Source organism: Episyrphus balteatus, chromosome 1, assembly GCF_945859705.1.
Source record: "Episyrphus balteatus chromosome 1, idEpiBalt1.1, whole genome shotgun sequence".
NCBI lineage: Eukaryota > Metazoa > Arthropoda > Insecta > Diptera > Syrphidae > Episyrphus > Episyrphus balteatus.
The window spans coordinates 35,429,829-35,447,053 of record NC_079134.1 but is presented as its reverse complement, the minus strand read 5'-3'; the positions used below and the strand labels follow the sequence as shown (position 1 = coordinate 35,447,053).

Here is a 17,225-nt window from a genome sequence, read left to right as displayed (position 1 = left end):
AACCAGATTACATGAATATAAGAATTCTAGCTTGATCAGCCGTCTTCTCTTCCCCAACTCTTGGACATGCAGTTTTAAAAAAATCCAATAAATAAATAAATAAAGAGAGCCCGTATACGCCACAACAGTGTATGCGTTCCAAAAATGTGAATTACAACTACTTTGGTCTAGGTTCCAAAACTCAAATCGATTATAAACAACACTTGCAATTTATTAAATGAACAAAATTTTCCTCCCCTTTGATAATAAATATACCGAAAAATAAAATCGTTTCAAATCAGAATCAAAGCTTCTTCAGCTTCTCAAATTCTGTTTTTTGTTTGTTTTAATATGTATTACTTCTTCTTCTTCTTCCTTTTTCTCGGAGCTGTTATGATCTCGATGTCTAGGGATCATAACTATCCCACGTACATATCTGCTTCACACTAGTGATCCGCCTGTGGGGTTCGCCGGGTTGACCTCAGAAATCGGCGGCAAGCCTCCCGGTTTTGTATTGTTCCATTTCTAAGGCCAACTGAATGCTGGTGTTTTTGCATTTGCTTGTACTAGGAGTTTTTAGGCCTACCTTTCTTTTTATAGTTTTGGTGTCTTTTAGTAATCAAAAAGTTTTTTTTCAGGGATTTTTTGGCTATCGAATACACAATCCTGTAAGGCGACTGTGTCACTTCTATAATAATTATTCAATCCTGTTACACTGTGCAACAAAAATAAAAAAAAAATAACTTTTCCCGTGACATACAGCCCTATTCTGCTATTCACGTGAATACATACAAAAAGTTAAACGCTATTTTCCATTTCCTTAAAAGGGCACTTAGCTAAGGACTTATTTATTTGAATGTGTGACACAATAAAAGAATGCTATAATACTTAAATAGCATTTGACTTGTACCAAAGAAAAAATTTGTTCATCATAGGTACATAGAATTTTCTCGGGCACTGTATATACGGTTTACAATTTTCAACATTTCAATATTCAATATTTTAAAAATACGGTTTTTGAAAATTGAATCATTAAATATGGTAAATAGGAGTTAATTGACATTGTAAAAAAAATGTTTTTCTTAATGGTGAGTCGTTGAGTTGATTTTTTTTTTATTAAATAAGGGGTTTGATACGGATTTTTTAAGACCTCTGTAACACCTATTATTTAGGGTTTTTTTATTTTTAAGAGCCTTTGAAAGCTTGAAATCTCAATCTTACAACCTTACAAGACTGTGCCAAAAATTGCATTTCTAATATTATTTTTTATCGAGAAACGGGAGAAACAATTTTTTTCTGTAACAAATTTTTCGACCATTCACATCTTTTTTATTTTGATTATCAATACGTATTATCTTTTAGCACTTACAAATTTAACCTGTTGTCAACTTTCGCAAGTCGACAATAAAACCTTTAGGTCCATAGAAAATGGACCTTAATTTAATATATCATACATAACAGGTACAAGATAAGGGAAATTTAAAAGGGGGATTTCTGGGTAAATTCTAAGAAAAAAATTGTTTTTTCTTGTCCATGATATTTTTTTAATACAAGCCTTGAATATATAAACAAACTATAGTACTATCATGGGCTTCGAACGACTGAAGCGCCGTCCGCGTCCGCTTCGAAAGAGCGGACCTATTCATGGAATGATTTAGGCAGGAGCGGGGGACTAAGAATACTCAGATAATGAATGAGTCGCCAAAATATTGGAATATTATTTAAAATATTGGAATATCAAATTTCAATTTGGGCCAAAAGCCACACAATAAAATTCAAAAAGTGCAAAATTTCCACAAAAACACACAATCCCATAAGCCTGGCTAATGGCTATAATGCGCATATGCGCCGTGCCCCTGAACCACTCGGCATGTGTAAATTTCACGGAATTGAATGAATACAACATGGATGTGTGGAGAGGAGTAGCAGACTGAACCTAATCACTGAAAATATAGGATTCCTTATCATCGTAATAATAAAAAAAAGTAAAACATTAGTTTTGTTATATTTTTTTTTTTTAGTTTTTATTTATTAATACTATTTAACAAAAAATTAAATATAAGATGTTGCCGTTGGCTACCGCAAAATTATTATTTTCGTTCGCATTTAATATCATTTCTTTTATTTTATTTATTTTTTTTTTTATATATATATTTGTAAAAACAATTATTCTCAATATAATTCGTAGGTATTTTGTATGTATAATTTAATTTGTAATTTTTTTTTTTATAAAACAATTGAACTTTGATTTGCAATTAAACAGCGCACATAAAATATTGAGATATTTGCTTTACATTGATAAATATTTTAAACAGTATTAATCGGTAGCTGGATCGCTGTTGTATATAATGTGACAAAAAAAAAATTTACATTCAAACTTAAATCATAGGAAGGACTGACCGAACACTCCTGCTGCTACTCATAATAATTATTAAGTATTTATTTTTAGAGAAATGATGTTCTAAAAACTACACGATTTGTTTGTATTTTTCTTCTTTCTCATTATTATTAGGGAACCTGAGGGGGTATTTGGGATAAGGCTACTTAGTTGCCAGATAATTGCTTCATGCGGTTGAGGGCACTGCCAGCCTTGAACCATTCGATCTGTTGTTCGTTCAGTGTGTGGTTGAGCTTGATCTTGTCGACCTTGCCATCGGCATGTTTGATTTCACAGTCAACTGGTTTGCCAGCTCCCAAACCCTTCAATCCAATTAGAGAGATTTTGTCTGTTGGTTGGATCTGAAATGAGAATAAAAATCATTCGTAAGGAATAATATTTGTGTATTTATATGATCAAGTACAAACCTTATCGTAATCAGAGGGGTTTGCGAATGTAAGAGGGAGGAGACCTTGTTTCTTCAAGTTAGTTTCGTGGATACGGGCAAACGATTTGACAATGATGGCACGGCCACCCAAGTGACGTGGTTCCAAAGCGGCATGCTCGCGAGATGAACCCTCACCGTAGTTTTCATCACCAACAGCAACCCATTTGATGCCATTGGCTTTGTAGTCCCTGGCAACATCGGGTACTCCGCCCCATTGGCCTGACCTTTGGTTCTTGATGTTGTTCATTTCGTTGTTTTCTGAGTTGGTAGCACCAATGAACATGTTGTTTGAGATGTTGTCCAAATGACCACGGTATTTCAACCATGGACCGGCGGCAGAAATGTGATCAGTTGTGCACTTTCCTTTGACTTTAATGAGAACGGTCATGTCGGTTAAATCTTGGCCATTCCATACATCGAATGGTTCGAGGAGCTGAAGACGCTGGCTTTTGGGGTCAACATTCACTTTAAGATTATCACCGCTCTAAAAAAGAAGAAGAAGATGGTTTGTGTTTATACAATTGTTTGATTTGAATTAAGAATTAAAATGATATGACTTACTGGTGGTGGAGCATCGTATGTGTCCATACCGGGGTCGAATCCCTTTGAGGGCAATTCATCACCAAATGGAGCATCCAATTTGAATTCCTTGCCATCGGAGCCCTTCAAGCTATCGGTCAATGGGTTGAAGTCAAGACGACCGGCAATTGAGAGAGCTGTCACCAATTCAGGGCTAAAAACAAGAAAAAATCGTTAAACTGTTGGTTTAAGAAAATTAGATAAAACACCTTGATTTTATGAGAAAATTCCCAAAATATTTACTGAAATTATTAAATATAATTTTTCTTTTGTGCCAAAATACAAGGAAAAGGGGCAAAATCAAGCTTCCACAGCCCGAAATGAATAGACAAACTCTTGAATACTTTCGTATAATATAAAAATCATTCATTCGCACTTTCATTGAAATGCATACACAAGAACTAATTTAACCTCGACTTCAGCTCGAAAATTCTTAAACTCGTATGCAGGAAGTATCAGAGTCGAGTTGATTTATTACGAATGAGGTAACCAGTACTTTTTAATACATTGAAACAGACGTGAATTCATATTCGAAAAGAAAACTCTTAGAGAACATTAACAACGGATTTTGAAAAAAAAAGCGAAAAAATGACCGGCTACCCAGTGCAATCAGAATTAATTGCATAATACAGGGTTTATCGAATCCCATTGAGCAAGTACTGCGAACCCCACATGCGGAGGTGTAGTGTGAAGCAGTAGAGTGGGAGAACTGTGACCCCATCCGAGATCATGACTATCGTCGATAATGGAGAAGAAGAAGATACCTTTGAGCAAGTACCTATGTACGTCAATGGGCGTGGATACTTTTAGGAAATATCGACAACCAACCCAAAGCTACACTGGGTGGTGGATGACTACGAAATCACAAACCTTGGTACCTTTGTGCTTTGGATGTACTGGATGATCACATGGAAGCAGTTAAATTTACGCCTGCACGCCGTGGCATCCGAACGCCCCGAGGACAATAGTCAGAAGACTTGTTATATTAAGTTTATCATGCGTTATATATCGTGGTCACAAAGCCAAAATCACGAATCTGCTAAATGGTAGTTTTGGAAACACATGCAATCTTATGGAAACTCGTGCAACAAAAATTGATATTTTATACTTCTAGGCAACAGATGGAGGATTGGGATCGACGCAGTGAATAGAGGGACCGATAACAAGTACAATGACAGTTAAAATGTCCAAAAATGCAGATTCGCGGTTTTGGCGTTGTGCCGACGATATCTACATTTATTTTTTACAAGTTGAATAGGATTTGGAAAAGTTTGTATCAATCAATTAACATATTTTAAAAATAATTTAATTTTGAGTCAATTTATTGTACATAGTAAGTTCAATAAACCAAAACACTTTTTATCGTTTTCCACCCAATTAAAGAAACATTAATAGTATATTATTTTTTATAATATAATATATTATTAGCTTGTAAAGTTTTTTTTTGAAATTCAAACTGATGAAACAATTTTTCCTAAAATAGACTCTATGATTTTTTGGCAAACCTCAAGAAATCTCAATCTATACCGTGTTTTTACATAATTATTGTGGTTTTAATTACTGCGCATTAACTAATTAAAAAAATAATGACAATCCATTTACATCATAATTTTAATTTTCAATAAATAATATTCATAAAATATAAATATATTTTTTTTTTTGCTTTGCATATCGTCGGCGTAAAGCAAAATTGTTCTAAGTCCTTAAGAAATCCTATGTACTTAAAACAATTTTGCTTTACGCCGACGATATAACAATCCCAATTCTGAATGAAAAGTCGTAGAAAAGGCTCCCAATCAAAAAAACAAAAGGGCCTTTTTTTATTTTGGGATTATAAGCCCTTCTCCTACAAGGGATGAATATTTCTAGATTAATATTGTTTAAATGGATTCTTAATTTTAATGTAACAAAAGTAGGATTTGTTACATATATGATATGAATCAAATTACAATCCTTTTTTTCTGGATAGATTCAACTTTAGTATGATCCCAAAAAAATGACCCCTTTAAGGAAAAAAATCGTAGATTGTTAAAACTTCAACAAATCTTTCTAAAATCATTCTCACAATAATAGTTTTTGAATTATTTTTTTTTGTCAACGTTGACATTTTAAGCAATAAAAATAAACATCGAAATTCGGCGCAAAATGAATTGCATTTTTATTTTTATTAAAGTCAAAGTAAAAGATATAATGGACATTCTTTAGCTTGCGAAACAATTTTAATGCAACCAAAATACAAAACACGTTCTATATGTGTTTATAGGTAAATGTCAATTAGTAAAAGTTCAAGTTTATTTATACATCAATTTGGGCTAACGTTTAACTAATCGAAGGCAAAAGCACAATTTTGAAATTGAAATGTTTTCTCAAAATAAGATTTGTTTCTATAAACGAATTTTCTTTAAGTTCTTTGTAGTTTAAAAATAAAACGAGCAAAATATTCACACGAAAAATCCTAGTTATTCAACCAAAGCTACAAAAAAAGAAAATGTCTTGGTATGAATGAAATCTTCAGAATACGGATCGATTTGGAAATCTATGATCTAAGAAGCTTAAAGACTAGCAATGTCACATTACAAGTCATTGAAATGAACCATGCCCTTCGTCTTTAGCCAGCTGGCTCATAATGAATAGATCTTAGACCTCGTCTCACAGATAGCGTTTTTAAAGCCGCGTTAAGATTTTCATGCTTTTTGGCACAATCGTTACACGCAACGTTCTAGCCGTTAGATTGGAGAGCCTCAACTAGTATTTCTCATCCATGAATAACGAACCAACGCGATGGTAAGCCTTTTACATCAAAAGCCAAACCAAAAATTATACAACGCAGTGTTAAAAACGCTCTTTGTAATACAACGCTTTAAGACTTTTGATGCTCGTTTCGTTTTCCACGCATTGTTTTTGTGGATGTAATTAACTTGGCAATTGACGCCTGAACAATAAAACTTTTCCCGACATTTAACATACTTAGGGCCATTTGCTGAAACGAAACATAAATAAAGTTGAACATAAGCTCTTATTCTCTACTTTTTCCTCTGCGTAAACTGTCACATAGGAATTTATGTAGAACATAAATGCTTAAGTTTCGATTCAGCAAACGGCTCTTGATAATTAATAATTTAAAATCAATTGTTCAAATTCTTTATAATTATGTTCACACTTATTTGAACCGATTTCCTGGATTCTATTTTCTCCAACACTCTACTTCAGAATTTATAGAAAGAATAGTTACTCAGTCCTATTAGCAAAGTGAAACGTATCGATTTTTATCAAGAACCGACTAACATACTAACCAACAACGGCGTATACAAGGGGAGGGTCACGGGGTCATGACCCCCCCCCAAGAACTCAGAACTTAAAAAAGAATTTGTTATGTGATACTGAAATCTCTTGAGTAAGATTATTTTCAAAATGTTGAAGTTTTAGAACATGAACGAAAATTAAAAGTAAACAAAATTTTTGGTATTCAAACAAACTATTTTACCATATTTTGGGGATGTGGTCATATTTTTAGCGAACGCTATGCTGGATTAGGATTATTTTGATTCGTTCGATAATATTAGTTGAGCTGTAGAGTTTTGTATGGAAACAAAATCCGGATAAGTATTATATTCAAAGCTTTTTAAAAGAAATTGAATCTAGTAGGTACACAAAAATAATATCTTAAGGGCAAGACACTGCTTACAAGCAAATAAAAGAAGCAGCCATATCTTCTATTTTTTTTATATATGATGAAGTGAATAAAATATGTTTTAAAAAGGGAAGCTTTCTGTGGCCTTGCTGTGTGGAGGTCAATTCTGTTGATAAAATTCGTCATCGGCAAAATGTTAAAGAAGGATATCATTTCTCAAATCTTTTTAGTTTTTTGCAATGTTCCAGTTCAATACATTCGTCTGATAAAATTTGGTGAATTTTGTTTGCTTACAGAATATAACAGTATTTTGTACATACTAAATTTGCTAGATCTGTTGCATTTTTTGAAACAACTATCGATTTGTTAATCATCAATGGCTAGCCAATTATAGAAGCAATGTAAGCAACCTTATCTAAGGCAATTTAAATATTATTATTAAATATCAACTCTCTGCCTGATCAGATTACCGTCAGGGAGCGTTTTTTTGAATAGTTACATAAACCTAAGTTAGAGCTTATTCCTAGGAATACAAATTTTTTTTTATAGTGACATTTATTCTTCTGATAGTCTATCTGACGATTGAAAAAGCAGGGCTTAATCTAATAAATACAACTGAATGTTTTTTTATATTGTAAACCGCTGATTAATACCTGAAAACGGACGAATTCCAAAATATCGCCAAAATTATTTTTTTTGTCTTTACTATTTTAATAGAGGTATTTTAAATTCCCATACAATTTTAAAACAAAATTTTAAAAAAATTATATTTTCAATGCAATTTTTTTTACAAAACTGCGTTTCGTTTGTCTGAGGTTAGGAAGACCTTTAATTCAAAAGTTAAAACTGTTATTAAGTAAAAACGATTTTTATATTAACTTTCTGGGCTAGCGGAAAACAATGGACAGTTGTTTTAAGGCAAATTATTCAATCGAAGTACTCAAACAGTACATTTTATTTTTAGGAGAGGATAGCCTCAATTGGTCAAAATTAAAGCCTAGTACGCTGTTGATAAAAAACGAAAAATCCCATACAAAAATGGGATTTTTTCTTTTCGTTCTGTAGTACGCTGTTCGTCACAACGAAATTGAAAGTCTAAACTTCTTTTTCGCACACAAACAATTGCCGGGGACATTCATTGTGTGTGGAAAAATGACATTTTGAGTTTTTTTGTTTGTTTTTGTTGTTCATTTTGTCATTGCATGTCTTTCTGCGATGCGTGTTTGCTTTTTTTACCGACTTCCAAAAAGGAGGAGGTATTCAATTCGTCTGTATTTTTTTTTTTTTTTTTTTTTTTTTTTTTTTATGTTTGTTACCGCATAACTTTGGACTGAGTGAACCAATTTTGATAATTCTTTTTGTATTGGAAAGCTGGTTCATTTCAATTTCGTTCATTTTTAGCCATAAGAACTATTTTAAAAACCATAAAACCCAGTTTTGATCCATGGAAGTCGGTTTTGTTTTTTTGCTAAAAATGATTATTTTCATTTATGTTTTGCAATTTTTGAGTATTTTTCGGTCCAGATTTCGCAAGCATTTCGTTGTCCTCGTGGAGACCGACGAAAAATTTCGTTTCACATCAGCAGCGTTCTAGGCTTTAAGGCTTAACGCTAAACTTAAACGAATCTCATACCGTTTTTGTTTGGTTATTTTTAGAACTACATTCGGAACTTTTCGATTCGAAATGCAAGAATCACAAATTTTAATGTTTAATAATTCAAAAAGCCCATTTTCAGGTTTATGCCTGCTATCAAAACTTTTGAAAAAAAAAAAAAAAAAAATTGGCATGACCCCCCCCAAGAAGCAAACCTGTATACGCCCCTGCTAACCAACTCGTGAATTTAAATTTTAAGCAAATTTCGACATTTCCAAATAATAAACTGAAATCAAGTTGTTTATATTTTTTAAACAAAAAATACTAACCTTGTGACAAAGCAGTGAGTAGCGGGATTGGCATCATTACGTCCGGTGAAGTTACGATTGTAAGATGTAACAATGGTATTCTTGTCACCCTTCTTAACATCCTTACGATCCCATTGACCAATGCATGGACCACAAGCGTTAGCCAATACGGTACCACCGAATTCAGACAATGTTGAGGCAATGCCATCACGTTCAATGGTGGCACGTACTTGTTCTGATCCGGGTGTCACATTGAAGGGAATCTTTGATTTGAGACCATGTTTCATTGCATTCTTGGCAATACTGGCACAACGACCCATGTCTTCGTATGAAGAATTGGTGCAGGAACCAATCAAGCCAACCTTAATGTCCATTGGGTATCCATTTTTCTTTGAGTTTTCACCCAATTTGCTAATTGGATGAGCCAAATCTGGTGTGAATGGACCATTGACATGGGGTTCTAATGTGTCCAAGTTGAGTTCAATCAATTCATCGTATTCGCAGTTCTTGTCAGCAGTCAAGAGATTGTCCTTGTGTTTTTGTGCCTCACCAGCAATGTTGGAACGGCCAGTTGATTTCAAGTAATCAGCCATGCGGCTGTTGAAGGGGAAGAATGAGGTGGTGGCACCGATTTCAGCACCCATGTTGCAAATGGTGGCCATGCCAGTGCAAGAAATCGAATCGACACCCTTGCCGTGGTATTCAACAATGGCGCCAGTACCACCCTTAACGGTGAGGATATCAGCTACCTTCAAGATGACATCCTTGGGTGATGTCCATCCACTGATCTTACCGGTCAAATGGATACCAATAACCTTGGGGCACTTCAACTCCCATGGGATGTTGGCCATTACATCAACGGCATCAGCACCACCGACACCAATGCAGAGACCGCCCAAACCGCCTCCATTGGGTGTGTGAGAATCGGTACCGATCATCACAAGTCCGGGGAAGGCGTAATTTTCCAAGATGATTTGATGGATAATACCACTGCCTGGTTTCCAGAAACCAAGACCGTATTTGGCGCAAGCGGAAGCCAAGAATTCGTAGACTTCCTTGTTAAGGTCCTTGGCGCGAGCCAAATCCTTGTCACCGCCAACCTGGGCTTCGATCAAGTGATCGCAGTGGACGGTTGAGGGTACGGCGACACGCTTCAATCCAGACGAGATGAATTGCAACAAAGCCATCTGAGCGGTAGCATCTTGCATAGCAACACGATCGGGGCGCAAACGAAGGTAAGAGTTACCACGGACAATGTCCTGCTCTTTGGGGTTGTCCAAATGAGAGTAGAGAATCTTCTCTGACAAAGTCAGAGGACGGTTCAAGCGGCTACGTACGATTTCCAAGTTCTTGGCGAGTTTCTCGTAGGGAAGATACACGTCGGTGTCGAATTTGGACATAGCCACCTTGGAGGCAACAGCGCACGAGGCGTGGAAGTTGCGTGACTGAACATCGAATCCATATTGACCAACTTTGCGGGCCTAAAAAAAGGAAGAAGAAAACAGTGTTGTATTAGAATGATACATAGAACATAATTATTGTCTAAGTAATGTAAGACATTCCAAAGGTCGACAAATATCAAAAATTGAGATAACATTGAGTTTGACAGAAGATTTTCAACTTAATCACAAGCTACAACTCGTGGAGTGTAAAATAATAAATTAAAAAATTAATTTACAATTCATTCTGAATTTTGCGAAATTGATAATGAAAACAACAAAAAACCATTTAAAGGCCAAATTTGTTATGTTTTTGATAAGACTTAAAAGACGCGTGATGTTCTTTAAATCATTTGGGGATTTAATCAGATTGTGAAACGCAATAATTGTAGTCTGCAGGTTTTGGACAAAGATGAGGATTATTTTAATTTTAGAAAAGATTTCAAGATAAGATTGGAAAAGAAGGTAAACATCCATTGTAAGCAATACCTTCACATATTATCCAGTCCAAGCGATAAAATACACCTTTTTGAGTTTTTGCATGCAATTTTTGTAAGTTTTGGTTAAAGTAGCTTGTATTTTTTGGTCTCATTTACTTATTCACTTTATCGTGAAGATTGACTTAAAAAAGTAGCAAAAAGTAAAAAATGTTGATGGAAAAAAACTTCCAAAAAGAGAAATTACCTATTTTGAAATTTTGTATATTTCCCGTTTGCTGGAATAAGAAGCTTAATTCTTCGGAGCATATATGATTGAATTTTAGTTTTTGAACTTGTTATCATTCTGCCAGTTAGCATTAAGTCTTTTCATTAATAACTTTTGGTTATTAGGAGGGTTTCGGAAACTTGTCGCTTATGAAGATCCAAAATGATTTTTCTATGAATTCATGCTCGGGGAAATTCTATTACAATTCAATACTTAAGTTTTTTGTATTAAGAAAAAATATCTTAATTTTATGGTATTGCAGGGACACAATAGTTCATAATATGGTAGCTTCGAGTCACAAACAACAATTCTGAATTGGTAAAATTAATACGTTGCAAAACTTCTTTTTATTTTAGTCCTGCGTTGTGGTGTTTTCCCAACGATTAAGTGGACCTAATTCTTTCTCTGGGATAACAAAAACAATCCATCATGGATGAGAGATATTTTTGTTGGGATAACGTGTACTCTGGATTCGATACTTAGCTTTAAAAATTTCCCAAAATAAACCAAAAAATTGTATTTTTTCGTTTGGGCCTAATAACACTAATCAAAGGAAGCCAGTTTTTGCCTGTAATCTTTTAAGTTAAATGATTTTAATTCAAAGAGAGATATTTAGATTTGAATACAACACGTGTAACTCATAATAAAGTACAAATTAATTTCCAATTCATTAATAAATTCGCGAAATTGATAACGAGCAAAAAATAGTCTCAAGGCCATCTACATTAGCTTCTGATAAGAATTAATTTTTTTAATATGTAACTGGTTGTTAGTTATGTGAAACTTTTGTGTATCATATAAGAATAATGGAGTTGGCTATCTTTGCACCATAAACAGGAATCAAATCAAATTTCATCCATCAATAATGTTTGCTTTCTATCATAATTAAATAGTAATAATAAATGCCAGATAACAACGATAACAAAGAATGCGAAAAATTAGGTCCGGCAATTCTGTTTGTCTGTTTGCAAAAACCGCTAAAAAACTTGGCAGGCAAAAGCAAAATTGAGCACAAAATCAATGGTTAAAGCCAATTTTTTTTTTAATACAAAAATTTTAAGTAAAATTCCCATCAAATAAGGGATTAATTGAAACTTACATATTTGCATGGTTTCAAATGTTCGAGTTTCTGTCTCTGTTAAAATGCATTTGAGAAGTACTCTGAAGTACTCCGGACTGTTCCGAACGATTAAACGAAAACGCCATTAGTTTTTTGTAGTATTCAAAAAAAAGTAAATTAATTTTTTTTTATTTTTCTTTTTTTTTCAATTTTTACTTTACAAACTTGGATACAAAAACTCTTTGACAATAATTTATGTATATCTTACCACTTTTGATGAAAATCCTTAATATATTCAATTTAAGCAAAAAAACAACAATGCGTTATTTGAGTTTATTGAGAAAATAACGATTTCAGTTTTATTGGAATTGCTTTATTATTACGTGTACAAAGTTTAATCAAAGTTGTTAGAACTGCTTGCAATTATTCGAATTTTTTCGGAGGTAGGTCCAATTTTATAAAAAACAGCAACTTTCGAAATCTCATAATAGTCATGTGTACCAAATTTTAAGAAAATCCCTCCGTTTATGAAGGCATGTTTTTGACTAAAACCTCTAATACTTTTTGGCACGAAACCAATTATTTGCCTGCTCTAGGGCGAGTTAAAGTAACATGTTGTAGTTTAATATTGTATAATGAAAATCGATGTCAAATTGGAAGAAATGTGCAAAAATTGATTTTAAAAACTTTGAGGTTATGAAGTATAAGTTTCATTGCAATTTTTGCAATAGATGCAAAAAAATAAATCAAGTCTCCTAATTTTCAGAAATCTGATTTCAAATTTCTTTAGATAATGGTAGGTAGGTATGTAATTACCTACTTGTGGAAAATATTGAAGAAAATTTTATAATTCTTTTTTTTTATAATTTTCTACAATAATTGTCTCACTACAATATAAGTTAACAGTTTTCATAACTGTTCCACATTTTCTTTGAAGAAAATTTGAAAATTGTGTTTCGATGCAAGATCTAAAAAAAAAAACATTTTATGAAAAATTTTAAACACCTGTAGTATAAAAACAATCTATAGGAACATAAATGGCCAACTTTTTTAAAAATATGCTCGTCTAAAGGGAATTTCAGAATGGTAATATTTTTTGTCGTATCTGGAGGTATTGGGAAGTTATTGGTTCCAAAACGCAAAAAAACTTTTAATTTAATTTTACTGTATTATCTTAAGTTTTTTTTACATTGCTGCCACAAATCCATCAGTTTTTTTTTGTTCAGTCATACCTATTTTACAATAATTCTTCTAATATATAACCATTGAAAAAATGTTATAAAAGTTGAATAATGGCTATAGAAAATAATTTAACTTTTTTTTTAATGTAGTAGCAAAAGCAGAAGAAAGTTATTTACTTGCTATCTTGCCAATTACCAGTTATTCCTAATAGTCCTAATAGTAGAAGTCCAAACGAAATATGGTGAAAGACCTTCGTATAAGCTCTCAGAATTTTGGAAACTTGTCCAGCCAATCTTAACGGCTTTCGATTTAATGTATTTCTTGTGAAATTTCCAAAAATCAGTAATTTGCTTGCCCTGTTAATAATCGAATTTTTTTTTTGTTGTTGGAATTTTTTTACTTTAAAAAATATCATTAATTCTTTGTCACCGGGTACAAAGGGGTTAAGTAATAAATGATAGTTTGCCAGAAAATGCCATGAAGTTTGACTAATGTATGAAAATCGATGAATTTTTAAGCATATCCTCTTATTTTTATAGGAAAGAGTTGCTCTAAATGTACATAATGTTTTTGAAAACAAAGGAAAAAAATAATGAAAATTATTTTTATTTTTAAGCGACCTCAGTCTATTCAGGTTGTGATTTTTATAAGTGTCTATATTTATGGACCAAAATTTTGCGGCTTAGTAAGGGTATGACAGCATCTAACTGATGAGCCCACTGTCATACCTGGGCGAAACGCATATGGAGTTGAGGTCACTTAAACTTTTTAATTGTATATTTTTGATACTAAATGAAAGAGATGACTTATCTCCTTTGTAGCCACTAAGGATTACTAATATGTACATGAAAATGTGAAAATATGAAATTTTTTTTTAATTTGAAAACATTCGTGAAATAAAAATAATTTTGCAGAAGTTTCTTTTTTTTTTATTTCCCACAAAAAGTTAATTTTGGATTTTTTGTCTTTTCAAATCTTAGAAAAAGTTTAAAACATTCGATTCAGATTCCAATCGGATAAAAACATAACATTACTGATTCAGAATTTTCAACAACAGTCAATGATCTTTGATTTTAAATCTTTAGACATCGGTATTGGTTGGTATTCCCATGAAATTAACTTTGAAATGATAAGATAAATTAACTGCGTATTAATCAGTTTTCATAGTAATTTATGAGTATTTAAACGTAGGTATGTTATACAATTTCTAATCGAATTGTATTTCTTATCATTTAAAGATTGTTTGTTTTCAAAATCAATCAATTTTGTTAAGCTTAATTGAACATACATATTCGTAATCCATATTGTCTTCTTCCGGCTTGTCTTTCAAAAATTTCTCCAACAAAAGAACGGAATTAGATTGTTTAAAAGTATATTATTTTCATGAAATATTATTTTTATAACGAAAAACACAATGTCAACATTAGATTATTATGCTGACAATAATCTATTTGTATCATTTTAAAAATAGTACTTTCACACCAACTTGTGTATTTTCAAGATCAACCATAGTACACAACCGGTGCGTTGGTCCTGAACTCATTTAAATATTTTCATTGGATCTACCTATTTAATTTTATAATCCCACTTGAAATATACAAACTCAAATGATTTATAAATAAGAAACCATCCTACCGTTAATTAATAATTTGCATAATTAAAATTAAAAGAATATCAATTACATAACCATCACACTTGTAAAGTGGAAAATTAGCAATGAAAACTAATCAACTATCTGAATATAGAGGCAGTCATTTGTGAGAGAGAGACAACTTCCTTTAAACAATTGCAATAGTGCATTGTTGCGAACAACAACATATCAATTATTGTAATTCTAAACTGTAAAAGTGTAAACAAAAAAAAAACTTTCTTTAAATAATACAAAGAAACAAACAAACAAATGGCTTATCTGGTCTCAAGAAAGCTTTTAAAAAAGTCTTGTGACCTTAGTTTTTAGTTTCATAAGTAGCAACTTTAGAGAATTATTGTCATGATAGAAATATGAAAGAGATAGTGTGGGTGGATTCTTATCATCTTATCAAATCTGTGTGATTCGAACAAATCACAAAATCAACACAGTAGCTAAATGGGTTGTCACAAAAATGTCTCCAAGACACTAGGTCAAAACATTTACAATATTCAAGGTTTAAATAAAATCAATAAGCTTAAATAAAGCAGCACCTGCTTACATACTTTTAATTTGTTTTTGCAACAACAAAAAATTTGTGCCGTTTAACAAATTGATAAGAATTTTTTTCAGAGCCATGTGATGTCGAATTTTTTTGATGACGATGCAAGGTAGTGTTACCTTTTTTGCTTTCTTTCTGCTGCTCTTGATTTTCAAGAAGATTCTGTGCCAATTGGCCAAAACCGAAAGTGTGACCGTCAAAAACAAAAAATCGAAAAAATAATTTCAACCCCAAGTTCAGCGACCCTCGAGTTTGGCAACCAAATCGTCTGACTAAAGAAGAATCGCGCAATTATAAACCAAAAACAACAACTCGCAAAAGAAGACGAAAAATTCGCTAGGACGTCCGTTCTCGTCGGGTTGGTTAGATAACCAATTTTTATGCAAAGTGAGGTTATGTCGACAAAAAGAATACCAGAATTTTCCCCACAATTCTATATGTATTTTAGGGAAAGATCTATTTTTAAAAATATCCTTTCATTTTGGAGTTTTTATCCCGAAAAAAATCCTTTTGATTGCAATAAAGTTAAATATTAGGTAACGAGAAGAAAGAAAAAAAAATATATGCACTTACCTGGCCTTGCAATAATCTCATAGATGCAGCCATATCGTTAGAAAAAACGATTTATTTGGGAGGAATATTTAGAAAACACTGACTGGTTTTAAAAATCACAACACTCGAGAGCTAAAGGGATTTTATAAATTTTTTTTTTAACAAAAAAATTCAACTTTTAATGACACCGGACGAAATCTTCAGCCTTCTCAGCTGGAAGATTTTATATTCTGATTGAAATTGAGTGAAATTGTTTAGCAAGTTGGGCCATTTTGATTATACAATCACTTTTGATTGAGTGGGATTTTTTTGTGTGATTGGTGGGACATCTAGCGGGTGATAGAATTTGAGTTCTGTTTGAGTAGAAATTTTTCTAGAAAAGTATGTGAGTATTTAAGGCAGGTGACACACTAGAATGAAAGATTTTTAAATTTTTTTGTTTTCTAATTTGTTTTTCTTGTTTTGATAAAGCCCAGTACGCAGATCGCGCTAAACTAAATTTTATCTCGACAATTTTTATCTCTACACGCGTTCGCTAAAAGCCAAGATAAATTTAAATTTAAAAATAACGGCTGAATCACAGTTTCATTTACTTATACCTGCTTAAGCCTAGTACGCAGATCGCGCTAAAATTTATCTTTCATACAAATTTCCTCCAAAGATAAATTTTAGCGAGGATTTTTAGCCAGGTAGTACGCAGTTCACGCGCGAAATTCAAATTCTCATCTACTACTTTTGCAAAAAGTCTCCACTCAATTTAGCTCGCGAAATAATGCTCAGCGCATTTTTTCACAGATAAATTTTGACATTTTTGTGGTTGTTGTTGTTGCTGCAAGGAATAAGAGGCAAAAAAACCTTGGAATATATAAAAGAAGAGGAATAAAACAAAATGAGAGCGTAAAAAAGGTATTCTGCAGGTAAAAAAATATGTAATGTAATATTGAATGTAAGCTGGTATAAGTAAATGAAACTGTGTATCAGCCGTTATTTTTGAATTTAAATTTATCTTGGCTTTTAGCGAACGCGTGTAGAGATAAAAATTGTCGAGATAAAATTTAGTTTAGCGTGATCTGCGTACTGGGCTTTACATTCAATATTACATACATATTTTTTTTACCTGCAGAATACCTTTTTTACGCTCTCATTTTGTTTTGTTCCTCTTCTTTTATTATATTCCAAGGT

General features: G+C 32.6%; 1 protein-coding gene across 1 annotated transcript; it reads right to left on the bottom strand.

Moving 5' to 3' along the window:
- Positions 1 to 2,084: 2,084 nt before the first annotated feature.
- Positions 2,085 to 16,277, bottom strand: LOC129921271 (probable aconitate hydratase, mitochondrial). The gene is made up of 5 exons (XM_056003014.1): positions 16,065 to 16,277; positions 8,938 to 10,397; positions 3,366 to 3,537; positions 2,785 to 3,288; positions 2,085 to 2,718 (listed from the first exon to the last, which is right to left on the bottom strand). The coding sequence occupies exons 1-5, from the start codon at positions 16,095 to 16,097 to the stop codon at positions 2,524 to 2,526; spliced, it is 2,364 nt and encodes a 787-aa protein (XP_055858989.1). The 5' UTR covers positions 16,098 to 16,277; the 3' UTR covers positions 2,085 to 2,523.
- Between the last annotated feature and the right edge of the window lie 948 nt (positions 16,278 to 17,225).

Bases quoted from the DNA above. Each gene is read 5' to 3' on its own strand.
- LOC129921271 (XM_056003014.1), bottom strand. From the start codon at position 16,097: ATGGCTGCATCTATGAGATTATTGCAAGGCCAG. The intron at 3,289-3,365 runs GTAAGTCATATC...CTTCTTTTTTAG, and splicing joins CATACGATGCTCCACCACCA to AGCGGTGATAATCTTAAAGT. The intron at 2,719-2,784 runs GTTTGTACTTGA...TTCTCATTTCAG, and splicing joins ACCCCTCTGATTACGATAAG to ATCCAACCAACAGACAAAAT.